This window comes from Vigna angularis, chromosome 1, assembly GCF_016808095.1.
Source record: "Vigna angularis cultivar LongXiaoDou No.4 chromosome 1, ASM1680809v1, whole genome shotgun sequence".
In the NCBI taxonomy this organism is placed as follows: domain Eukaryota; kingdom Viridiplantae; phylum Streptophyta; class Magnoliopsida; order Fabales; family Fabaceae; genus Vigna; species Vigna angularis.
The window spans coordinates 5020110-5046803 of NC_068970.1; the positions used below are offsets into that span (position 1 = coordinate 5020110).

Consider the following 26694-nt stretch of genomic DNA (forward strand, 5'->3'; position numbering starts at 1 on the left):
AAGCAATCTACTAAGATTTTGTTTTGTTGTAAAAATAATTTCGTAGTTTAGTTTTTACGAGTGGCAACTTCTCCACCTTCCCACTGAATAAAATGGCATGAAGATTTCCTGTTAGTGGTTTCAAGATAGCTAAAACTTAGTTGTCGAAATTGCATTTGATCTTCAAGATACCTATTAAACGGTCACTTATTTAAACCTATTTAATATCTATAAAAATGAATACAAAATTTTGTACTTGAGAAGTTATATACAATTTTTAAACGGGAGCAAAGAAAATAATTATTTCGTTAAAAGAAGTTTTAGACCAAGAAGTTTCCATGTCTTACTATTCAACATTACAGTAAACCATAAAAAATGATTAGCAGTGTGTCAGCGTTCTTAAGTTAGTTCTCTAGCTGTGTTAGCCTTGCACTTTTCTTATCTACATAAGCAACACTTCAGCATCCCAAGGGTTAACAAATAAAATAAAATAAAATTAATAGTGATTTTGGGAGATTCACAAACACTCCCTCAAAATATTTCTTTTTAAGTATAAATGAGTTAGGAAAATAATGAAATAAGGGATATGACAAATCATCTTTTCTCAACTTATGGTATAGCCCACAGATTTCTTGCTGTGAATTACTTCACAAACAATATGCAGGCTTTTTTTCCATCTATTTGAAGTTCTTATATACATCATATGTCCAATTGTTTCTAATATCACGCCAGAATTGCTTCCAAATGCTTTTGCTTCTCTATTTCTCACCTTTGCTCATGAATTATAAATACAGGAACCGCAATTTAAACACAAGAATTACCCCAAAAATTATCAGCAACACTACAGAGCACACCAATGCCTGCAAATTGATCACCACCCCAATTAGACAACACAATCAAGCATAGTAATGAACAAATAATACATAGTATCTGCAATGCAGAAAACGAACTAACAAGGCAAGAACAACTACAATCACATTGAAGCGCAATCCTCAATTTTAGCTCATTATGCATGATCAAGTTATAGTTTGATTGGTTTACATTTCTATTACGACGGTATCTATCACAAGTTAAAATTATTGGTTGTGGCATGTATTGCAAAAATATTCAATGAAATGATATTTTGAGCTGTTACTAGAGATGCCAGTACATTGAAAGACATCTTCAAAATATGGAATGAACTTAACTTCACTTCTATAATTCAATTTCAAGAAAAGTGTTTGATCCAAGTAAACTGGTGTTTCTATAGGTTTCTTGTTTGTTTTAGCTTGCTCCAATGCTATGTGACAGAAGACTTCATTCCAGTGCACAACATTGTTGTTAACATATGCAACTGCATGCAGGAACAAACAGACAAATGGACAGAAAGAGTATAAAGGGAGAGAGATTACAGCAATTGCAGAGGCTCCAAGCCCTGCTCGTTCCCTAGGATCCTTCCTATAGTGATTTCCAAAATAGAGAATTGTCGCATAGAACCACATGGGAGGACACAGAAATCCAAAAAGAAATCTGCCATTTAACAAACAAAGCCATGAGGCAAGTTGAGGATATTGGGAAACACAGTTGATTGAAATTACTTACGAGAACCATCCGATTCCACATCCATAAAATGGAAGGGGCTTATCATAAATTCCATTTTGGAAGTCCTCTGGGTCTCTAATTAAGACATACTTTCCCTTTCCACGGCCACCTGGATCTGTTGCTTGTCCTGCCATGGCCGTAAAATTTGTTAACATTTCAGGTGGAAAAAATTGCATATGAGATCAAGAGCAACTGTGAAAAAGAAGCTTTGATGTGTGCATTAGTTGTCTTTATTAAGTTAATACAGAACATTACCACTACACTTGTCATCCCCAACCCTGTTCTTGACCTTCTTTCTTAAAGAACATTAGCCACTTGGCCAAAATTTATACATAGTTCTCTAAACTCTAGTAAAGAGACAAAACTGGTCCTTGAGGTTGAGCACAAGGACAAAGGGCAAGGCTCTGAAGGAAATTATTAACAATTCTATATAGATCTAATGGAAATAAAAATCAAGAGTCACTGAAAACAAGATGCAGAAAAAAAAGGACAGTTGCATTCATCAATTATGCAAAGAGGAGCTCATTCTTTATGATGTAACAGTTGCAACGGAAAAGGTAGAAAACAATAAAAAAAAAATCCTCCAAATTGGTTACAATTAGAACAATAGATGTACTAGAGTAAGATATGTTATTCAGCAACATACACTCCTAGCCGCATCTCATCCCAATTAAAAAGAAAATTGAGAATGATATAAGGCATTGGTGTCATCATCATATACTAATCCATGTGTTCTAGCAGATCCTATTTGATAATAAGTTTTTATAACAAAAAATCACGAAAAATAAATTATAATAGAATAATTGGAAACAAATAGAAGAATAATATTTTTTTTTTATTCCAAACCTCTTGAATAGTTCCGAGCAGATGGCCTTAAAAGATCATGGTGCTTATCAGAGACTGATCTCACTAACTCCACATTGGTTCGCAAATCAACAGTCTCTTCCACCCTAGCATCTGCAATAACAAAGGAAATCTCATTTCATTGAAAGTAAGTGCATTGAATCTTCAGTCTCAAATTACCCTATTTATATCATAGATGCAGTTATATTCTACAAACATATTGACATGCAAAGTGGAAGTTTGTTCCTATGGAAAACCCCGCTTTCCTTGATAATTTGATTTTGGTTTAAACGAGATATTGATCCCTATAATTTTCATTCATTTAGTTCTTAGTCCTTGTCTATATTTATATATTCTTTATGGGGATATGGTCCTTATTTTCAAACCACAAAGGTTTAGGTACATTAGGGACTGGTACCATAATTAGGGTTTTAAATAGCGCTACAGCAGTATGAAGTCCTGTTACAGGGCTGTTGCAGTAGAACAGTTTAATGCAGCTAATATGAAATAGATGTAATAATAATGATGAAGACTGTTGTAGTAGAACAGTTTAGACCCGACCACTGCACGCCACTATCTAGGACTCAAAACTTTGACCTTAACAAGTGAAAACAATAAGGATCAATGTCACTGAAAATAGGGATGGACACCTTAATGAATAGATAACTAAAGGGTCTAAATTCCATATGAGTTTAAAATATAGGGACCAAGATGTTGATGGCAATGACTAAAAACCCAAATAAGTGAACTCATAGGAGTTAGAACCTAAGAGGAAGACTGTTAGGACTAAAACCGAAATTGGAGAAAACTGAGTGACTAGGATCTACCTTAAACATTTATTTCTGTTTGTGCACTGCATGCATGTAAATTACACTCCGATGACAGAATGCATGTTGCCTTTCCATTAAATTATTAGATGGAAGTTCATTCTCACAGAAGGCCATAAGAAACAACATATATAATGAAACTCTTCCATGCTTTTGGTAGTTTTTTCATAGCTAGTGAAATGTCAAACATAATGATAATGTAATTCTAACTGTGACATTTAGAATCCAAAAACCTAATAGTTCAATTATCAAAACAATGATAAACTATGTGATAAGGCTGGAAATCAAGCTGAGCAGATGTTCAAAATTCAAATCCTGCCAATCACACTGGAGCTAATACAAGTATTGTTCAGTAAAAATTGTTGCACAAGTTCTCGTAGCAATGTATGTCATAAGAAGGATCAGTATGTTTCTCGGAATAGATATGCCATGGTAAGATGTAGTGCTTGGGCATATTGAAAAGAAGAGATAAATGATGAGGAACATTCACTTTCAAATAAGCATTGTCAATTCTACTTATACCCATTGGAGTTAGTTGGTTAATAATGGCAAGAGAATTAGAGTACCTTTATCCATCGGTTGTGGAGATAATTTGCACTCTCAGGCCTCCAGCAATTCAGATAACACTCAAAATCCCTGTTTGATAAAATGTAACATGTTAGATTAAAGAAAAGTGAGTTGTGAAAGCAGCATGTTTTCACCAAAAAAAAAAGAAAGAAAGTAACTCTTGCAAGATAAGGGCATATTGGTTTGACAACTTTGAAGCTCAGTAAGTCTTCAGAATAATTCAACAAACCTGCCACTCACAAATCAGAACAGGGAAGCAAGGTCTCCCATATTCTGAGAAATATCCAAAGTTTTTCACAAAATCCATACATAATCTTCAGTTTTTCCCAGTAATTCTGAGTTATTGGGACATTCTACTTATGTCACAAGAACAACCTTTGTTCTTGATTCCCATTAGAACCATGTATGAGAGACATAATCATTCGAATCAACAAAACTGTTCGTCTAAAACCACAAACCTCTTAATTAAAAAACATACACTGCAATTGATATCGACCGCAATTCAGAATTTCCGCTCACATAACAAAAGCATTGAAATTTTAATTCATACAAGCAACACATGTAAAGAACGTGCCAAAAAGGATAATGGGCAACGACCAAAAGAAACGAAAATCCCTGAATCTACTAAACCATCGAGAAAGAATAAACTTGGATCAAGAACAAAAACCCAGAGAAAAAAAAGCTATTTTTTTTCCGCATCAAAAGGAAAACTGGAACACCCATTTAGAAAAATGAAAGAGAAAATTAAAGAAAAAGCATAAAATTGAGAAAATTAAAGTGATACTGGCCTTTGAATAGCGCCAGGGAATGTTTTCTTTTTTCCTTCTTTTTTTTAATCGAGGAGCGCCAAGGAAGGGTAGTGGTGAGAAGAAGAAAGTAACAGAAAATAATTAAGAAAGAGAGTGTGCTTGCATTTGACAGGTGTTGATCGAGAAAAGTTGCTGCTGCTTCTTTGCTAATTCATCCCTTCTTGGCTCAACACCTTCCTTCCATATTCAACTATTCAAAGCTTAATAAGATTGACTATGCTGTGTCTACTTGTATGTCTATGGGCTTCAACTCAATATGATTAAAACGGTAATAAATTCGATACATACATTTATTGATAAAAAAATAATATTTTTGTGCATATTTAATAAACTTAAACTCTTCAAATTTAAAGAAAATGGTTTGCATGATTCTTTTAACTTCAAGAGACCTATATTTATGTGAATTACAACGAACTTCTTACATAAAATTATTGAACATATTTCAAAGTTATCAGAAAATAAAAACTTAGACATATTTTTAGTTAAAAATTACTCCTACTACCTAAATTACAATAAAATGACGAGGTTTTGGTTATTTATGCAGATTCCTTGGCGGCTTTCGCGTGTCTTTCTATGGCCATTGTCTTGTTTTAATATTCTTTAATAATGTTTATTTGTTTTTGGATGAACTAAAACTATATTGTAACTGAGGTTAGGAGGAAGGTTCGTTGGAGATTATTCAAATTCTTTATAAGAAATTATTAAGATAATTGTCTTATATTAATAATATGGTATGAAATAATTATTCATTTTGTCTTTTACATTCATATTTATCTTTAAAAAAAGTTTTGAAATTAAACTTTAATTTTTTGTTGTTAAAATTTGTATATAAAAATAATTAAATAGATAAGATTGACTAATAAGGCACCGGTTTAATTCGGTTTTTGTGCATAATGAATAGTGTCTTCTTATTTTGGCTGGTTTGGTATGTGCTGTATTTTAGTGGTTGTGACATCATAAATGCGGACTTACGTCTCATAATTTTCTACAAACCTAAATTTAAACAAATAAAATTAATATACTTTGGAGGAAAAAAACAAATGAATGGTCCATCGCCCAAGGAATTACTGCATTTGGATAAAATTGCCGAATGGATGAAAGAATTTTAAATTGGAAATTCCTTTCGAAAATAAACTGCTAATATGTCACTCAACAGTGACTTAGGAATTTTAAAAGAAATAAATTCCAGTCATACTTATCCCAATTTTATATATAGAAACCTAATTGATTATTGACCCATATAATAATATATATTTAAAAGGTTCCACTCATATAATATAATAATATATAAAGATTTTACGATGCATATTTTAACTACAGGTACGTGACATTACTATAATATAGAATCATTATAATTACATCAAATATCATATATATTAGATAACATTGTTCGTAATTATAATAGATATTTTTGTGTTATATTTATTATTTCATAAAATAATCAAAGTAGTGTACTAAAATTTAAAATTATAATGTTTTGTCTTTTCTCTTAATTATTTTATCATATAAATATAATGTAAAAATGTAAAATAAATCCGCAACCTATAACTATGCGATTAATTTACTAATAAACAATAGATATATCTCGTATTATTATTAAAAAAAGTGAAAATCTATTAAAGGTTAATTATACATTATAGAAATAATTTGTTATTTGTTATACATTAAAAAAACTAAATTTATTGACCGTAACATCTAAGGGAATTACAAAAATTTATCAAAAAACCGTGATTATTAACGAATTACCAATAGATAAAAATTCATCGATAAAAATATTAGTAGTAATATTTATCGACAGATATCAACCTTCAGTAATTACTGACAGATCGATAATTATCGATAGATATATTATTGGTAATGATATGACTCAGGTACGAGACATTATAGACGACTAACATCCATCAATAATATGTATCGATATATAATATCATTTTTCAATGCGTTGGAATGTATTCTCTGTACTTAAACCTATCGATCTTATAAAACTAAACAATTTAGCTAGATAATCCAAACAAACATTAATTATAATATTATACAAACATCACAATATGTTTATTATGGCAATCTAGACAAACAACGAGTTTTTAAAATATGTTTATAAATAATGTATCCACACATAATAAAAAAAATATAATAATGTAAAAGAAATCTTAATAATCTACATAATCATCAGAAATATTTTCTTCTTCTTGAAGGTCTAGTTGTTGTTTTTGGGATTGTGTCTGAATTGAGGTAGGTTGAACTGAGCTGTTATTAAGACGATGTTGGGTTAAACTGAGGCTATTGAAGACAACTGTGTGCTTCTAGAGACAATAATCATGACCAGATTTTTCATTATATGTCAACATTATGGCTGAAATTATCATACATCAGGACATGATCATTGTTTAAATATAACATGTGAGAGTCTACTTGAAGATTCTTTCTGTTAAAGAATTAGTTAAATAATAGTAAAAGTTTAGAGTTTAAAGGAAATATATCACAAGGTATATTTGCTTACATCTATCATTCAAGACCTTTCATCAACAAATTGGTCAAATTCCTTGCAAAAATGACTTTGTCGAAATACCTCATCAACATGCACAATCCGTCCAAACTCATGTGCTTTTAACAAAATATGGATTTATATATATACATAAATTTTAAAAGACATATGTTATATCATAATGTGATAACAAAAGGAATCATTATTTATACCATACTAATAGCATGCTTATTAGTAGTTATGAAACCACGTGTGTGCAAGTCCCACCCATTTCTAAAACTTTATTCCTTTGGACTATAACACATTTATTGTGATAAACGGTAGAATTCCAATGTGCTAACAATGAGTTTTAGATATGAAAACTTAGAGAGTTTAGTTCAACTACATACAAACTAATTTTAGTTCTAAAATGTAGACTTATAAAGTCAAATCTTTTTGTAGCTATACTAACATTCTTTTTTAGCTTTTGGTTGTTCTAAATAAAATTTATAAGGTTTTTATTTGATATAGGAGTGTGGCTTGTGTGAGTATATATATTATGCAGTTGAAGATTTATTACAATCAAAGTAATTTACACCATGCATAACGAATTAATATTTAACAATTGGATTATTAGAAAATAGACAAAGGTACATGATCAACAAGAACAAAAAATTAGTGTATATCCTCACACATAAAAAAATATGGAACTGAAATATTTTTGAAATGAGAAGCATGGGATTGCAGACACCTGATATGGACATGCATTAATGGGTTTGGTTTTGATTCAAAACTCACAACAAATGATATTCTCACACATGATATTCAAAACTCATAATGCTTGTGTATTCCTAATTTTAGTGTCAATTTGTATATACACACAAGAAACAAAATTTCTAACCATTGGTAGTAGAAAACAAAATTTATATAAGGCAACAACCCCTTTAATGATGGCAACATTAGGATAGGATGGACAACATCACAATGACATGTTCATCAAAGAGCTGCATCACGACAATGATATGTCTTAGTCGTTGGTTTTGGAGGAGAAAATATCAACTTTGGAGGAAAAGTTGTGTTTGGATGAAGAAAGCATGGAGGAAATATATATAAAATTTTGATATCCTTCCATCCGCTTAATTTACTAACAAATATTTCTACCACCAGTGTTTGCAAAACATTATCAATGAATATTTCTGTTAAAGTTTTTTCTCATATGATCTACTTACAAAATTATGATAAATTAAATAAAAAATTTTGTAGATAATTTTGTTGATAAATTATAATTATCGATAGATTTAAATATATCAATAACACTCTATCAGTAATTTGTCGTTTTTTTAAGAGTATATATAATTTGTTATCTTGATTGTGTTGTATTCCTACTTCTATTTATGTTTCTACCAACGACACTTAATTTGGTATATCTTTTAACATGTGATGTTTACTGTTTCTTCCAGAAATGATTAAGTATAGTATCTTCTCAGCACTATTGGCTTTAGGGACCATCTTCTTCCTCTTTAGTCGAACATAGGGATGTTAGGCTTACTTTATCAATGTTCTTAATGTGTCATTCCTGACATTTAACTTTATCTCTTTCTCTCAATTGCTACCTTATAACAATTGCATTGCTATGTTTACTAATTATACAACACTAACATACGAGGAGGACACTTAGACCAGGTGTATGTGTTTTGCCAACTACTTTTTGTAATTGTGATTCATGGTTTCTCATCTTTTTATTTGTGAATGGGATTGTCATTTATTATAATTTCAAATAGATAAATAATTTTTTATATAAATTATATCAATTAAATCTAATCTTTATTTTTGTTTCAATGAAATGGCCGAAATTAGTTATTCCCTCCATTTAATCTTTCAATCAATACAAAATATTTGAAATTAGGTTGTCTGTCACAACAAAGTTTCACTGGCTAAACACAAATAACAAGAAATTAGGTTCATATTTAAATAGGAAAGTAATCTGGTTTTAGTAATCTGTATATCTCAAAACATTTTATCAATGCTATGATATATACAAATGTCCACCTCTCCATTGAAAGCATTATGATGCTAAGTAGTAAACAGATCACCCACCAAACATGCTTAATTTGTATTACAACTTACTTAATATTAATTACTCACTGTTCATGCTAAAACTTGTGTATTAGTATTTATAATATCTTTCTCTAAGAAGATGTCACTTTATTGCATTCTTTTTAAAATCTTTTTGCAATTTTTATCCTAATGTAAATGCCTTAAACAATTTATATTCTCTTTTTTATTTAATTATCCAATGTCGTAGCATTTCTGCTTTAACAAGTCTTATATATTCTTTATGATATCTTTGTTGAGGATTGTTTCTAGAATTTTAATAAGTCTCATCATATTTTTTATGATATTTTTGTTGAGGATTGTTTCTAGAATTGAATGATTCAGTGTTTGGAAACTTTTGATTTGATATCACTGTTAGGTCTATCAAGAAGTATAATACCAATGGGATATGAGTCAAACCATATAAGAGATTAACATCACTCTTTATCCAAAACCTTAAGACAATGAGTTGATGAATCTTCAACCTCATATGGTACTTTGTTTTTTTTATTTCTACAGACTTAAACTCACATTTGGAATCCTAACAAAATTTTAGTACGACGGTGTACAAATTAATTTTTTAATGTCATTGGTATCATAGTGTTGAAACTTTAATAAGAAAAATGAAAATGCAATATAAGCAAAATGTGCTATAAGTATTATTAAATAATAAGTTTGGCCACTTTATAACCTTACATCTTTATTCAGAAACAGTGAAATAAGTAGGATAATAATACTTTGACAACATTTGAAGATCATTTACATGTCATTCTGTGATTGGTTCTTGATGTTTATAATTATTATTATTGATTATGGAGTATTGAACCAATCACAGAATAACACGTAAATGATATTAAAATGTTGTAAAAAAAATGTTGTAAAAATATCATTATCTAAATAAGTATTGTACATATAAAACGATACTTCCTAAAACTGCAGTTGACTTAGTAAAAAATAAAGTAAAAGTGTGAAAACAGTAACACTAAGCCACATAAGCAAAGGTTGCATACAAGTGGTGAGTGGAGGGGACCTTTGGAGTGATGTAGTAGCACAAATATATTATCATCACACGCATTTTTTCTATTTGCCATTTATATACATTTGAGTTCATTTTAACACCACACGATATCTTTTTTAACTGTTTTCTTTACCAGTCTTGTTAGGAACATTATGAATTTGAATAATTTAATTAACTCTTTATACTATAAGTTAAAAATCTAACAGGAAAGCATATTTTAAAGTCAAAATATGTAAGATTGACCTAATGATAGACCTATTTACTAAAATGATGGTAGAAATTATGCATTGATTATTGGTGAAATGGAGCAGCAGCAGTAGGACCATTCCAGGCAGGTATAGATGAATGATAAATGATTGAATTTGAACAGAAAGTCTTTCAACACATAATATAATATTCATCCTTCCTTTTCAAAAAAATTTCCAACCACCTTCTTCTATGTGCCTTCGTCGCAAGCTTTTCCTTTCTTTCATCTATTTTCAGACGTCAATTATTGTTTCATTCGCTTCTCTTTTTTAATTATTCAGTCACTGGGTAGTCACAAAATTTGACGATAAATCCCATTTTTCAATATTATTGACTACAACAATAAATTATTTTTTATTTTTTTATAAACATAAAAAAAATCGCAGTTCTTTTTATGTTGTTTATAAAAATACTCTGACTCTCGTTAATATTTGACTAATGGTTACGGCGTTTTTTGTTTTATAAGAAAAATGTTTTACAGATAATGTTAGAATATTAAAAATTCAACACAGTTTATTTATTTTTTTAATTTGTTTTTTTCTTAAATTTTTCTTAAATTTTAAATTTCTAATAATTTTATATATTTTTTATTGAGCTTCTATTATTATTTTTTTACTGGATATTCAATTTTTATTATTTTCAATCCACTGCTAATATAAAGTTATAAGTATTCTATTATTTTATGTTACTGGAAAAAAATTATAATCTTTTTAACATGGGGATAAAAAAAGAGATGACAAAACAATACAATCACCATGTTTACCTAATTAAAGAAAAATTTAAACAGCATAAATTCAATTAAAATTAAAAATTTTTAAATAGAAAAATAATTTAATAAAAATTGAAAACATGAACTATAATAACATAATTAAGCCAGAAGAGAATATAGATAATAATTGGTTGTTATCTAATGATGACATTAACTTTTTGTTAACACATGTGATTAATAGAAGGTTAAGAAGAAGATTGAAGGAAAGGTATGGTTGGAATTTGTTCAGAAATTAATGCAGAAAAATAAATAAATAAATAAATTCAACGTTACTCAGCTGATTCAATCTTAAATGTAGCATGTTGAATGGACAACTTTATGTTGATATTAAATGATAACCTACTAAAAAGACCAACACCAACACGAAATTACGTCACCAGTTTTTGAATAATGACGTGTTAAAACATAGCGAGAAATTCGAGTTAAAATATATTAATATTTTTAAATATATATTTTTTATATATTTTAAAACATAAAAATGTTTATTAATATATTTTAAAACAGAAAAACAATAGAAAGTTTTAAGAGAATCTAAATTCGAGAAACTTTGTAAATCAATTTAGGAATATTGAATTACATAAAAATATAAAATTTTCTTAGCAATTTAAATAATGAATTAGATAATCCTAATATTGGCAATTACTGACCATAAATACACGTTCAAAACAAAATTGCATATCATCATTAACAAAACTATCATTATATGTAATGAAATTGTTAATTTTTGTAGCAGTCATTTAAAAAGTTATATTAGACATATTGTTTAATTGATTAACATCGTAAATAGTTAATATTAACAATGCATCTTCATTAAGTTTATCTATCTAGATTATACATAAACATAAATATTTTTTTTACTTGCCAACCAACTAAACACTAGTCTGTTATATTAAAATAATATAAAAATATATATAGTTGAGGTAAAAGTAAAAGACAATTTAAATTATGTATATATAACTTTTTAAATATTTTATAAGGATAAAATTGTAGCTAAACTCTAAAATTCAAAATGAATAATATATTAATTTTAATAACATTATCTTAATATACAATAGAAAACAAAGTTGAGGTCAGAAAAAATTATCCACATTTTTTATAAGCATATTTCGCTTTTATATACAACTCAACAAATATCAACGTATTAATAGTTTGTATTCTTTTAAATGGACCTATATGAGACAAAGAATATTGAAAAGATTTACTAAACATATAATTATTATATTTTGGTATTCATATTTATTAAAAGTTCTCATTTAGGATACATATACAAGTTTTTATCCAAAAATATTAGAAATCTGTTTATTTTTTAAATGAGTCGATTAAGCATGCACATGAAAGGTATAAATATAGTTGTTCTACTAAAAATGATTTTCAGTACTTTTAAAGTATAATTAATAATCATCAATTCTGCTATATTAGGTTGAAATACGAAACAGTTAACTTTACTAATTAAAATCAATTATCCTTAATTTCACTACATTTATAATTTAGAATAATTAACTCAACTGATTAAAATAATATAAATTCATATAACAGATTTCTTTAAAATAAAAATACTTCTTTTATACTTATAAAAGTTTTTAATAGTTTTATTTTTATTTTTAGATGTTTAATCTTTTGTTACTTGATAGTTGTTTATTATATTTTTTGTTTTCTCTGTTAATTTAAGTTTTTTTTTATATTTAATTATATTTTAATTTTTAACAAAATTTAAATAAAAAATAATTTAAAAAAACTATATTTAATTATTTTTAAAATCCTTTTATATAAAATAAATTATCACTTTATCATTAGAAAAAGGTCAATTATTTTAATAATTATTGATGTCATAATTTATTTAATGTCATAGTCAATTTTAAACTTTTATAAAATTTAATAAATTTATTAATTATTCTTCGTTGATCATCAGAATTTTTTTTATAAACAACAAGACATACACCCAACTTTTCCAATATTTTTTAAATCGATATGTAATTCTGTATCTGTAAGTAGATATGTTTGGATTAAAAACTACAATTCACCATTAATATTTTTGTATTATTAATAAAGAAGCTCTAAAAAAATCCCTGAAACTTTTATTAAAATAAGTTTAGTCTTTAACTTTCGCCTAAAAAATGGTTAGAATTTATAAAAACACTAAACAAAAAATTAATAATTTATATAATATATATTATAATTCTCTTAAAAAATGTTTTGAATTTGGGTAAGAAAAGGCATAGAAGAAATATTGGTAATTGTTTTGAAGAAAAAGAAAAGTGTGAGAGAAGATTAAATAAGGCAGAAAGTGTGAAAAGTCAACAGCAGCTCATCTTCAAAATTGCTTCTTTCTTCAATTCTCAGTTCGTCAATGCTGACTGCTCTCTTTGTCAGCCAATCACAAAATTTATAATTTTCAGTGTATTTTTAACTTTTAAAATACTGTCACCAATAGTATATATATACTGTGTACTATGTCTTGATTTTATATACCCAAATCATAGAGACGGAAAGAGAGAGAGTCTAACTAGAAATTTTTTCTTTTCTTTGAAAACCTAGTGAGACTGTGTCAGACTTTGTGAAGTGAACCCCATCAGAGTCCCAGAATCATGAAGAAAGGAAACTTGGGGCTTGGTCTCAAACTCTCTGTTCCTGTTTCTGATCAATCCAATTTTGCCAAGTTCCTGTGAGTCTCTCTCTCTCTCTCCCTCTGCTCTGTGCGTGATTGTGAATGTGATTGGTTAATTATGCTTGGGTTTTGACCAAATGGAATTGATGGCATGTGGGGGGTCTTGCAGGACTGAAAGTGGGACTTTTAAGGATGGGGATCTGCTTGTCAACAGGGATGGAGTTCGAATTGTCTCTCAGAGTGATGTCGAAGCTGTAACATATTTCTCTCACCTTTTTCTTCTACTAAAGGGAACATCTTTCTGTGCATTCTTGCCTTTGCAGTTTGTTTATTTGTTTGTTTCAGCAAATGTCCATCGTGTCTTAAATAATATATCTTTTTGTTCATTTTTGCGTTTGCAGATTGTTTATTTGTTTGTTTCGGTAAATGTCCATCCGATTTCTCAGTTGTTTCTTAAAGAATATATGTTTTTGTGCATTATTGCCTTTCCAGAATGTTTATTTGTTTGTTTCAGTATGTATGCACTCTTCTTGCTCAACTGTTTCTTTTCATGAATTTGATCTTTTGGATCTGATGAAATGCCTTGTAATAAGGGGTTCTTGATTTTTCTATGGAGTATTGTATTTTTTGAAATGAGTAAAAAAATTGCGAAGTGGATTATTTGCTGTTTTCCCTGGCCTTTATTTTCTTGTATATGTCGGTGGCGGCGGTGGTATTAGCGGTGATGGGGCTATTCTTTGCTACTGTTTTCAAAGTGAACAAAATTTGTTTGTTATACATTTCTTATCTTATTTGTGTAGTATCTTTAATCAAATGGAGAACAAGGTGCACGCTTATCAAGTGAAACTGTGCTCAGCACAAGTCTTCCAATTCACGAGTCACTAAACGAATCGATTCTTTAAATTCATTTCTATGTAAAACGAAGTTTGTTGCACAAAATTGTTTGCATTCTGAGTTAATGTTGGGTCCTCTTCTTCCTTCCTACATCAATTCTTTCAGCAATTTCTGATGTATTACATTGTCAATCATGATAGAAAAACATAAATCTGAATAATTATATTGGAATGTAAACAATTTATAGAAAACAAAATGAGTTAATAGTAGATACATTATACATGGTAACATTAAACGTGGGCCCGTGCTTTTATAAGTGACCATGTTTAAATTTGTTCCTATTAAACTTCTAATATCTATATCTGTGCATTCCAACCAGTGGTTTAAGGTATAAAAAGAGCAGCACATGGAGGCTTGAATGTTGAACTTCCTGCTTTTTTTATCCTGTCAAAATACACAATACACGTGCTGGTTGAATTTCTGACAAATTTATTGTATACGGTTCTAAACTTCGTGATATGTTTTCAGCCACCTCCAATCAAGCCTACAGACGACCAGTTAACTTTGGCAGATGTAGATGTTATCAAAGTTGTTGGAAAGGGAAATGGAGGGGTAGTCCAATTGGTACAACATAAATGGACTAGTCAGTTTTTTGCATTGAAGGTACACTTGCTGCATGTTGCATACGATGCTTTGAATTTGAGTAGTCTGTTCTCTTATTTCTAGTTCATTTATCCTTGTATTGGCACTGCCTACGCATTTAAATACTTTTTGATAATGCCCTTCCCCTCTCCTTTACATCCGTTTCTTTGAGCAAGGATTTTGAAAACTTGTTTTCTGTATGCAATTTCAGTGTCACTGAAAGGCACATTATCTGTAAGTTTCAGAATGTTCTTTCTTTCAATTAGTGCTTAATCATTTAATTTCATTAGTAGTAGTTCGTTTTCATTCAAATAGAAATTTTAGTTTACTGCAATTTGTTGCTGGTGCTTTCTTTGTTATGTGATAACACGATACAAACCAAGAATAGAAATGGGAAAGGAAAGGAATTTTTTCTTTAATAGGTTCCCTCCAAAGGTTTTCCCATTCACAAAGAGCTATTGCTCTATTTACAAATGACAACTTATTCCCGAATCCTGGTATTGTACCTCCTTCCCTATTTGTATTTAGTTACTCCCTCTGATTAACTAACTGATTAATATTCCAAATCCCCTTCTCTAATGCCCTTTCAGAACATCATCTTTTTGTTAACCCAACTTTGCACCTCAGAATTGTTTTCAACGTCTAAACTTTCCTTCTCCCCTTCTCTGATTTAAGGAGGTTCTCATCCCTAGGAACTTGTATATATTAATCGATCATAGAACAAAAAACAACTAATCTTGTGTTTAACATCTTGTGTTTAACATTCCTTTCCTTTTATTTTTCTTTTTAGTTTTTGAAAATAGAGCAGCAATGATGGGGTAACATGTCCCATAATGGTCCCCTCCTTCCAGCAATTTTTAATTTCCATCTTGCTTATTTTTCAATCTAGTTTTTGTAGTTGAACTATGACAGGCTTATTAATATGCCTAACTTGCAAGTATATAAAAGAAGAGAAAAGGGGAGCAAGGATGGTCATGCGAAAATTAATATTGGGCTGGAAGGTTACATGGGCCTTGGAGTAAATGAGTGGAAAAGAGGGCATAACTTATTGGAGGTGGCATGCAGGAACTAGGGGAACGAGATGCTGAATCAGTTTGTAACGAAATGGGTGACTCTGGGAGGGAGCTGGTCCTCTGTACAGTGGGCTTTTCTTTAATGTCTCAGTCTTTTCTTTTGTAATCGGATAGTTATACAACATTTTTACTCCCTGTGTTTCTATTTGATTCCAACAAACAAATAACTTTCTTTTTGTTTATATAAACAAGCTTAATATTTATCACTTAATGTATGCATCGTTCACAATTCAGGTAATTCAAATGAATATTGAGGAGTCTATGAGAAAGCAGATTGCACAAGAGTTGAAAATTAATCAACAGGCACAGTGTCCTTATGTTGTTGTCTGCTATCAATCATTTTATGAAAACGGTGTCATATCAATCATCCTAGAGTACATGGATGGGGGTTCCTTAGCTGATCTACTGAGGAAAGTTAAAACAATTCCAGAGCCTTTTCTTGCTGCCATCTGTAAGCAGGTAAGAAGTAAGGAATTTACCTTCAGTCTTGTACCCATAATTCTATTGAATGAATCCCAAACAAGATCTGATCTCTTTCTCTTTTAATGATGTAGGTGCTGAAGGGTTTAGTTTATCTTCACCATGAAAAGCATATTATCCACAGAGACTTGAAACCTTCTAATTTGTTAATAAATCATATAGGAGAAGTAAAGATTACTGACTTTGGTGTGAGTGCAATTATGGAAAGTACATCTGGTCAAGCAAATACCTTCGTTGGAACTTACAACTATATGTCTGTGAGTAATAGGTGCAACTATATTTATTAATTTACTACCAGAATATGCTAGTGTTTCCTAGAATGTAACATACACTGCCAATTTTACAGCCGGAGAGAATCAATGGAAGCCAGCGAGGCTACAACTATAAAAGTGATATATGGAGTTTGGGACTAATATTGCTAGAGTGTGCTTTGGGGCGGTTTCCATATACACCAGAAGATCAAAGTGAAATTTGGGAAAGCATTTTCGAGCTTATTGAAACCATTGTTGATAAACCTCCTCCTATTCCTCCGTCTGGACAATTTTCTACCGAATTCTGCTCATTTATCTCAGCATGGTAAGTTTAACGTATGATACTACTTGTGTAAAGACAAGAATCTTAATCCTTCATAAGAAAATGAAACACAACCACACACTGAGAAAGCTAACGTAACTGTAGCAGTTTCTTAAAGGTCATCCAGACGTAAGTGTAGATGCTTGAGGTGTTTTCATTTTTGCAGAATTGTAATGCACTTGCCATACCCATCAACCATTCTTTTGATTAAATGTTTTTAGGGTATATTTCTTAATTTCATTGAACAGACGTTTTTATACATATAAAAGTTAGCATTTCCATCGTTATTTACTTTTTTTGCCTGAAATTCTATTATACTATGTGCCTTTTATGTGGATGCTTGGGGAGCTTTCATTCTGCTGAAATGTAATGCACTTGTCATACCTTTCAGCCATTGTTTTAATTAAATTTTTTCTAGGGTATCTTCTTAATTTCATTGAACAAACGTGTTTAAACATGTAAAATTTAGCATTTCCATCATTATTCACTAGGCTTTTTTCCAAAAATTCTATTTTACTATGTGACTTTATTTGTCTGCTGATCTTCCTTTTCAATCTTCACGATGTTTAGTCTACAGAAAGACCCAAAGAATCGACTGTCAGCTCAGGAATTAATGGTATGTGTAAATCTTGCTTATGTACACATACCATGTAGAATATTGTCTTTCTAATGTTATGTATCTGATTGAAACTTCAGGGACATCCTTTTGTCAGCTTGTATGATGACTTGGAGGTGAATCTTTCATCTTACTTCTCCAATGCAGGATCTCCTCTTGCTACCTTATAAAGGTTTGTATGCTCCAATCTTGGACTGTATTATCATTTATAAATTGAAGTAAAGGTTATGCTTTTGTTCTTTATTTACGAATATATCAGGTGTTCTTAAATGATAATGTATTAATTTGTCGTAGGCAGAAGTAGTTTTTGTTCTGTATCGAGGAATTTGTTTTCTTTGACAATGCTTTGAAGGTAATTTTTTAAAATTTGACAAGATCATTTGTTATGAAAGCTTGTCCTGGGTTGCTTATGGTTCTTTAAATTCAGATGTTGTTTCCTAAATTACGATGGTAGGATGTGCTTTCATGCAATTTCAAGTTTCAGACACTAATATTTCTGGATGTTTAGTATTTCTAAACGGTGGAAGTAGTTTGTAACCGAAGATTTTCTTTCTGTTATAGAGCACTGCTTGCAAATATGAGGAGCGATTGCAGATGAGTTGAAGAACCAGCTCCTAGAGTTACGTCAAAGATTATTCTGTACTTAGTTATTGAGTGATTGAGTTCAAGAATTTGTTGAGAAACTCAGATGCAAGGGTCAAGAAGTTGCAGCAAAATGTTTAAAATTTTATGATTGCAACAGAATGTATCACTGGGATTTGTCCGAGTTGCTGATAATATGATCTGATGTACAAACTTGTATGAGATGAAAGCTTTGTCAGGCAGTCCCAAATGAACCTCAAATCTGAGTCACGCTAGCTGAACAGTTTCTCAAGCTATATTTGAGACTTTGTATTTGGTTTAGTCTTGTCAAATTGTCTGATTGATGTTCGAGTGTTTATTGCGTGCAAATTACTAACAATGAAATTTACGAGTTGCTCCAAGGTGCGTATGTGATAAACTATTTTCTGATCAATTGATTAACTAACACAAAATGTTGATTCATAAATTTTTGAAAGAAAAAAAAAACTGTTACGCTTGGAAAGTTCCCACAGAGACTGAGTGATATCTCATCCAAGCTGAATGTACCCTTGTACAGTGCGAATCTTAGCATATATAACTTAGCCCTGGTGAAAAACTGAGGGGCTAAAATGTGCCAATGACTCTAAAATACAATAAATAAATAGCTTAAAATGAAGATGTTCCGGAAGTGAAATACGTCACTTTAAGGCTTCCTCTTAATTCTTCTTTGAGCCTTTAAGTCTATGACAATTACAGAGATGTTATCTTGGCTTCCCCTGTGGATGGCAAGCTTTGTTAGATACTCTGCAGCAGACTGAGCAGCAGGATCAGCTCCTTCGCCATGTCCTGTTGCTCCGTTTTCACCAAACTTTTTGTGCCAAAGAAGGATTCTCTTCCTAGCAACCTCGCAGGCTTCTTCATTTGTCATTACATCCCACAAACCATCACTTGCTAGAATAAGACATTCGTCATTTTTCTCTCTACGCACAATATTCACTTCAGGTTCTGGAATTATCCATGGTTTAAGATATCTATCCCCTGTTGTTGAGTACGAACAAAAATTAGTCTACAAAAAATTTATGCAGCAAAATTGTTGAACACTGAAATGAAGTTGAAGGAAACTTACTAAACCCACTTTCTGTTCCAATTATTAACATTTGAATGTCTTTGGACACGAAAAATTACTACATGGTTCAATTTATCGTGTTTCCAATCAATTTTATCCGACTAATAACTCTCAATGTAATTTGAAAATCCAAGTTACTTGTGATGTAAAAATTTATAGTCATAATGGACACTGATTGCTTCAGATAATTTCTCCCTTTAAAGTTTTTTCACCAAAATCATGGGAATAATTTTCTGTTTTTAATGCAATTTTATGTGCACTACCTATTATTCCTTTTAGCTTTCTCTTTATGTTATCATAACTAATACTTTTCTCTTCATATTGATTAAATTAAGAGTATAATGAAAAAAAAAATACTTTAAAATTTTTAAAATAAAAAATAAAAATAAACAACTTTTTATCAAAAAAACTGACAATTAAGAAGAAACAAGAGACTACCAATAAAAAAACACTTGCAGCAAGAACAAGTTACTTGGAAACTAGCAAAAGTTAAAACTAACACATCAATGACATGAATAAACAGTGTTTGTCCTCGCATTCAACTTGAGATAAACTCATGATAAATAATATCTAGAAGAGATGCATGACTGAAAATATAGTGGCTGAAGCATTTGACCTTTCCTTACATGCAATTGCATGATATAAAGTTGCAAGAAAACCAATCATGTTGTAGAGAAGATACATACCTATGGACCTTGACATTGCCAAGACACCAAGAACTCGATATCCTTTCCAATGTATGACTCTTCCTCCTGCAGCTTCTATCCTTGCCCGCTCGTCCTCTCTATTTGGCTGCAAAACAGGAACTTATGTTACATCTATCCGGCAACTTCTGCTTCTACTATAAATTCACCAAAAATACTATGAAACTATACTGAAATGCCTCACTTTGTGGTCAGAAGACAGTGGCATGGCCTCTTTTCCACGGTACAAGACAGTTCTTGAATCTCCACAATTTGCAACTATTATGAGGATTTGACTTAAAATAGCGACAACTGCGGTGGAACCAGCAGTCTCAGCAGCAACAGGTTCAATACTAGACTCAGATCCACCACTGTTGTTTCCATTATTACTTGCACCAGTTCCTCCAACCTCATCATCTACTCTCTGAAAACAATTGATGAATGCTTTCTTCCAATGGTCCTGCCAATCATCTCTCCCATTTGTTTCAGCCAAACTTGATTGTGCAGCCTCAATCTCCTCAATCAATACTGAATGAAGACGTTCCTGGCAGTAGTTAGCAACCTATCAAAACAACACCTCATCAGTCAAACATTAATTTCAACTATACAATTCGTATAATTTGACAGTGCTCTAAAGGCATACCTGAAGGCCCCCATGTCCATCGTAGACGGCGAAAAAGTGGGCTAGTGTCTGTTTTTCGTTCTCATTTACGTGGTCATTCATCAGCATCTGTGAAGGAACTTGAAAAAGTTGAGGCTGAACAGAAATAACATCTTCCATCTCCGGTCTCATTCCACAAATTGATGAATAACCCCACAGAGGGCCACTATTCAATTCCAAAGCATTTTTGTTGCTCGTTCTCCATGCTTTATTCTCCCCAGACAACTGGTCAAGAAGCACAGTAGATGATTTAGGATCAGACTCATCTGATCCACTTTGATCCTCACTAGTAATATCCATTGCAACAGAAACTGTGTTCTCCACTGACTTCATCGATGAACACGGTTCGTTTACTCCAGACTTGCCATGAACATCATCATCAACATTCATGATGATTGGTGATTCTATTTCAGAATAACTAGTCTTCAACGGCACCGCTTCCTCCCTACAAGGATCACTTTGGCCATTAGCCACAGACTGAGAGCTTGAACTATGAAGACAGTGAAAATCCACAGCTAACATTACTTCATCTTCCTTTATAGCCTTATGATGGGTTTCATTCAAAACCCAATTACTCTCACATTCAATAACCATTTCTGAGACAAGGGCATCCCCAACTTGATTCTCTTTTACCTCCGCAGATACCGTGATCTGGTGCTGCAGACTTACATCTGCATGGCTTTCACTTCCAACAGAATATGACTGACAACACTCCACTGCAGGATTTAACATCAAAGCTGCCGCTGCTGTATTTGCCATAAGCTTCAGCCCAGTTATCTCCACGTGAGTTGTCACTGCAGACTCTTTTTGAATCAAATTTCCAACACCAAGTGTAAAAGGTACTGCAACACTTGAAGATATTTCCTCCATTTACTTTGCCTTGTAGCAATAGTCTTCTTATCCTTCAGTATCCGACAAGTTGCTATCCCTTTAACCACTTTTTCCACCCTTTTCCCTCAAGCCTCCTTTCTATTATATAATTCCAATCGGCATAAAAACACCAATAAGGCTCCTACCTCAAGAAATTTACGAGGTTCAGAACCAACCTCTTAAGAAATCAGTCAAATAACACAGCGTAACAAAATTCAATCCTGAGGTTTTATTATTCTCTTAGGGCATCAAAAACTAAAAAAAAAAATAAAAAAAATCCACAAGATCCTTTCTGAATTCACCTGTTTTAGATTTTATAGGCCAGGATGACACAATTGATGACCCAAAAACTTCTACTCCTTCCTCTGTATATGAACCCTGGAAAACCAGACAACAGATTGTTTAAGAAAACAGCAGCAAATAATTGACAACGTCAAATGCCTTGTCTCTCTCCAGCAAAGGAAGACAAGGGAAATGGGGTCACTGAAAGCGAAAAAATAGCAAAGAAATAATAAAAGTTTCCTAGATCTGAGGCAAGTCACCCCGGCCACTGAAATTTCCTTTCCCTGGTTTCACCTCTTCTGTTCCTTTCATGTGTTAACTACAATAAGCCTTCACCACCCACCCCTCAAAATGAATAATCATATCAAACCAAAGCCAAAAACTTTCCGTCATGTCAACTCATACCCACTCCGTGCCTTCACCATCTATGCTCAAACTACGCCTAGATTCCATTTCAGTTTAATCAATCTCTACAGATAACAAAAAGGACATAACATTAATTCAGTAACCTGAGTCCTGAGTTAATTTACCTTCAAAAACAGTGACGAAAAGTGAGAGAAGGGACGAAGGAACAGAAACCTTAACAAACTATATGCAGTGGTAACACAGTAATTGATTCATGAGTTTTCATTTCTGACAAATAAAACAGAGAGAGAAAGAGAGAGAGAAAGGAGTTTCAGCTTTTGAAAAATAAATTATTACGCAACAGATGACTATGTTTTTTTTATTTATAATTTTCTTTAGAAACAAAAAGTAAATGTATTATTAGCAGGCTTTCCATTTCTTCCCCTGGAGGATCGACACCTAGCCCTTTCTTTTTCGTAAAAAATAATATTAAATTAGGGTTGAGTTTTGGTACATCGTTTCCCAAGGAAAGAACTTTTATTTTTGTCGAATCGACCAATATAAGATTAAGACGTGGAAGTCATTCTAATCTCAGTCTCTCTCATCCATTATGGACTTTACTATCTTTTCTGAATGTGCTGTCTTTTTATACTATGTTATGTTAATGTTAAGGTTAATCATAAAAGATGAAACGTTGAACCAACCAAAACATTATTTTTCCTATTTTAATTCGCACGGAAAGAAGAAGACCAGTACGAGGAAGCCACGTGGGCGTCACAATCGAGAACCCTACTTCAAAGGGAGATGTACATGTACGAAACCACTTCTAACATAATAACACCAAAATAAACCAATTTCTCTTATTATTTTTATTTTTTGGCTGTTTCTATTTTCTTTAGATACCTGCTCAAGTGAAAATGTTAGGGAGAAAATCTATTTAAATCTCCCACTATTCTTTTTTGTCATATAATTACTTTTGAATAAATTAATACTATTTCCAGTTTTATAAATTTCTTTTAGTTTTTTAAGAGAATCAAAAACTGAAAAGAGTAAAAATATTTTTTTCACATTAGCTTATTCTTTTAAAGATGGTATATATAATAAAATATACGTTAGATTTTTGTTTCTAAGAGGGGTTTTGTTTACTTTTTGAAATCTGAATACTGTTTGATTGCTAACTAAAAGAATGTTAGAAGTATTTAATGTATTTGAAATTATTTTTTATTCCCTAGTTAATGTTATTTTAGTTAGTAATTATGATACATGGTTACCTTCCCAATCAAATCTACATTAATATTCTTTTTAGTTTTCGTTCACATGTTACTTCTTTTAAGTTCAACACGTTATAAAATTACATAACTGAAATTATTATTTTTGTTTTTGAAAAATATAGGTGTTAGCGCTTTAGTGAATTTCAAAAATTTGTTTTTATTAATATACACTTCCTTCGGTTACTGTTAATAATTTTGTTATCAAGTCAACAATTTCATTGTCTATATTGCGTTATTGAACCATACTGAAAAGTGATAATTATAAATTATTAGAAAATGTACTAAAAATAAAAAAAAATGATAACTTTTTTTTAAAAAAAAATATGTCATCATATTTCAAATTATAACTTCAACTTATCAGATGTATAAATTTATGGATAGATGATGAAATTCTAATGTGGTTTGAATGTTTTTTATGGTCAAAATGAAATTTCTTACTGTTACGGCAGATTTACCTGTAAAAGATGATTTGACGCTCAAGTTAATAAGAGAGTTTATTATCTATAAGTATCAGTATGAGATATATGATGAGTATTACTTGGAGAATGCAAGTTGTGTTTATAAGATCCACATGGGTCGTTGACCTATATTCTTATTGGAATAATATCTATCTCAAATATATAATGAGAGAGTAATTAATAATAACATAATGATACCTTATCATACATAATAACCATAATACCAAACTACCGAGATTGGTTATGATATGCAAATATTGCTTCAATAGACATAGGTTTGCGCTACTCAAGAATAAAGATACTTAATAAGCCTTGTTGGGTCATGCTCTTTAGTGTGTTTATTAAATCATATAGGAACATAAGCACCCAGCATCGCTCGCACTCGTTCGCGCTCCATTCTTGGTCGTCGTCATGTTTGGTTCGCGCTTGCTGTCTGTCGTGCTCACCGTCTCGCCTCCTTCCAGCACTGCGCCACTCACTGTTGAGTGAAGTTATTTTTTTAACAAAAGTCGTGAGCTGAGCCTCTAACACTGTTTTGGTATTTAATAGACTGTTTTGGATTTTAATAGGTAAATGAAATTATTTTTCTGAACAATAAAACCTAAGTCATTTGCCATTGCCACTATTTTTTTATGTTTAATGAAAAAACTTAAAGCGTCAAATTTAATGGATAATAATACAAGTATCTATGTTTTATAATATTTTTATAAACAATATGTCTATGAACATATGTAAATTTATTTGAATTAAGATAATATTGTTATATTTTTATTTTATTTTTTTATATTTAGTAATAGTTGAGTTTACTAAGTTTTCATGAATTTACATAAATTTTCAAGTTCACGTAAACTTTATTATAGTGAAATAAATGGTGTCTCACTTTGGAGTATTTTTCTTTTCCAATGTGATACCAAGTTCCATGCAGATTTTATAAGAGAAAAAAAAAACAGTTACACTTTACTTATGATATGATTTAAATCTGAAATTGGTATCAACTGTATTGAAGACAAGATTAGATTGAAGTTCAATTATGTTTTTGGCGTCATTAGTTGGTATCAATTGCTTTGGAGAGAAAAATTAGATTAAGGTTAAACCATCTTTAACTGAACAATAGTATACTTTCTTCTACATATTTTAGTGTTTGATAATATTTAAGATTTTTATCATTCATCTCCTACATAAGGAGGTAAGGTAAACATTAAAGACTAAATTGCTAACAAAAGTGAATTATAAAGAACAACAAATCAAAATCATGTCAATAATGTTCACAATATTTACATAAACAATATAAATGATATTTCACATTTAGAATATTCAAATATTGTGTAAAAAGTATTTATTTTCTAATCTACATAAACTAGACATATTTTCTTAAATTATATTATTTTTAAAAAGGTTCTTATGATGAGAAAAAAAGTTTTTATTGAGAAATTCATGATAAAGTAGTTGTAATTTCATCATATATTTTTAATAAAAATGAAAAATAAAAAGTATAAAAATTGTGTGAGGCGGGATGAGTAGATGTTTACGAACAGAAAAGATTGAATAAAAAAGTAAAAATAATTTGATGGGGGATGCATGAAGTGAAGTGGAAAGAAATAGTCATGAGCAATTGGCGTAGCATGAGATATGAGATGAAACAAGAGATGGGAAGAGATGAAAAGAGACGAGAGATTCTCTCTTTTTCTCTTTACATTATTATATTTTTATTATATTGTATTAGAATTGGAAAGAAAGAAAATCATGACAGAGAGACAACACAACACCTTCCCTTTGTCTCCACGTGTTCTCCATCTTCGCTGCTGACCAACCGACCATATCATTTTCATTTCTTTCTCTCTCTCTCTCCCTCTCCCTCTCTCTCTCTCTCTCTCAATGTATGCCTTTGTCTTCTTCCACACCTATTTTAAGCCTAAAATGGAAAATAAAGTTACCAAAACATTAATTATCAATGAAATTCGTAAAAAGTTCACACCAATAATGTATGTTAAAAAATACTACAAAAGAAACATTTTTTAATTACAAAAAAGAAAAGGACTAATTTTAAATTTAAAACAACAAATAACAATTATTCTAATACGGCACTATTATAATAGGACAAAGAAAGTTAGACATTGTATTATCATAAATTACTTCTACAGATAGGAAAATATTATGTTAAATTGACAGTCTAAATATTCCTTTATAAATAGTTATTACAACTAAATAAAACGACCGTTGAATGCATTTCTTCAATTATATTATTGTTAGTGTACCAGTATCATATTCATATGGATAAAAAAAATACACAATTTATTTCCCGTAATCTTATAACAAAATGTCTAATTTATTTTTGCTTCCACCTTCTCTGTTTCTTTGTAAAACCTACTCTCCTGTTATTTTTCATTTTAGTTTACATTTTAATTCCAAATGAAATA

The 26694-nt window shown here is 30.7% G+C and overlaps 3 protein-coding genes across 14 annotated transcripts; 1 reads left to right on the top strand and 2 right to left on the bottom strand.

Annotated features, from left to right (window-relative positions):
- Positions 1-452: 452 nt before the first annotated feature.
- On the bottom strand, positions 453-4841 carry LOC108336411 (uncharacterized). 4 transcript variants are annotated; one of them, XM_017572855.2, is made up of 6 exons: positions 4586-4841; positions 3797-3866; positions 2407-2517; positions 1561-1687; positions 1371-1488; positions 453-839 (listed from the first exon to the last, which is right to left on the bottom strand). In XM_017572855.2, the coding sequence occupies exons 2-6, from the start codon at positions 3804-3806 to the stop codon at positions 762-764; spliced, it is 444 nt and encodes a 147-aa protein (XP_017428344.1). In that variant the 5' UTR covers positions 3807-3866; positions 4586-4841; the 3' UTR covers positions 453-761. The 4 variants fall into 4 exon arrangements, with proteins under 4 accessions (XP_017428344.1, XP_017428345.1, XP_052727432.1 ...); XM_017572856.2 differs by having other exon boundaries at positions 4710-4830; XM_052871472.1 differs by lacking the exon at positions 4586-4841 and adding an exon at positions 4256-4278.
- Positions 4842-13657: 8816 nt separating this feature from the next.
- On the top strand, positions 13658-19003 carry LOC108338031 (mitogen-activated protein kinase kinase 2). The gene is made up of 9 exons (XM_017574685.2): positions 13658-13859; positions 13972-14056; positions 15165-15299; positions 16586-16810; positions 16906-17088; positions 17178-17407; positions 17975-18020; positions 18101-18192; positions 18582-19003. The coding sequence occupies exons 1-8, from the start codon at positions 13783-13785 to the stop codon at positions 18188-18190; spliced, it is 1071 nt and encodes a 356-aa protein (XP_017430174.1). The 5' UTR covers positions 13658-13782; the 3' UTR covers positions 18191-18192; positions 18582-19003.
- A 36-nt stretch (positions 19004-19039) lies between these two features.
- On the bottom strand, positions 19040-22961 carry LOC108338030 (protein phosphatase 2C 56). 9 transcript variants are annotated; one of them, XM_052871474.1, is made up of 7 exons: positions 22783-22961; positions 22609-22673; positions 22224-22299; positions 21034-22020; positions 20596-20952; positions 20394-20499; positions 19040-19619 (listed from the first exon to the last, which is right to left on the bottom strand). In XM_052871474.1, the coding sequence occupies exons 4-7, from the start codon at positions 21919-21921 to the stop codon at positions 19285-19287; spliced, it is 1686 nt and encodes a 561-aa protein (XP_052727434.1). In that variant the 5' UTR covers positions 21922-22020; positions 22224-22299; positions 22609-22673; positions 22783-22961; the 3' UTR covers positions 19040-19284. The 9 variants fall into 9 exon arrangements, with proteins under 9 accessions (XP_052727434.1, XP_017430168.1, XP_017430166.1 ...); XM_017574679.2 differs by lacking the exon at positions 22609-22673 and having other exon boundaries at positions 22734-22961; XM_017574677.2 differs by lacking the exon at positions 22609-22673 and having other exon boundaries at positions 21034-22063; positions 22734-22961.
- Positions 22962-26694: the final 3733 nt, after the last annotated feature.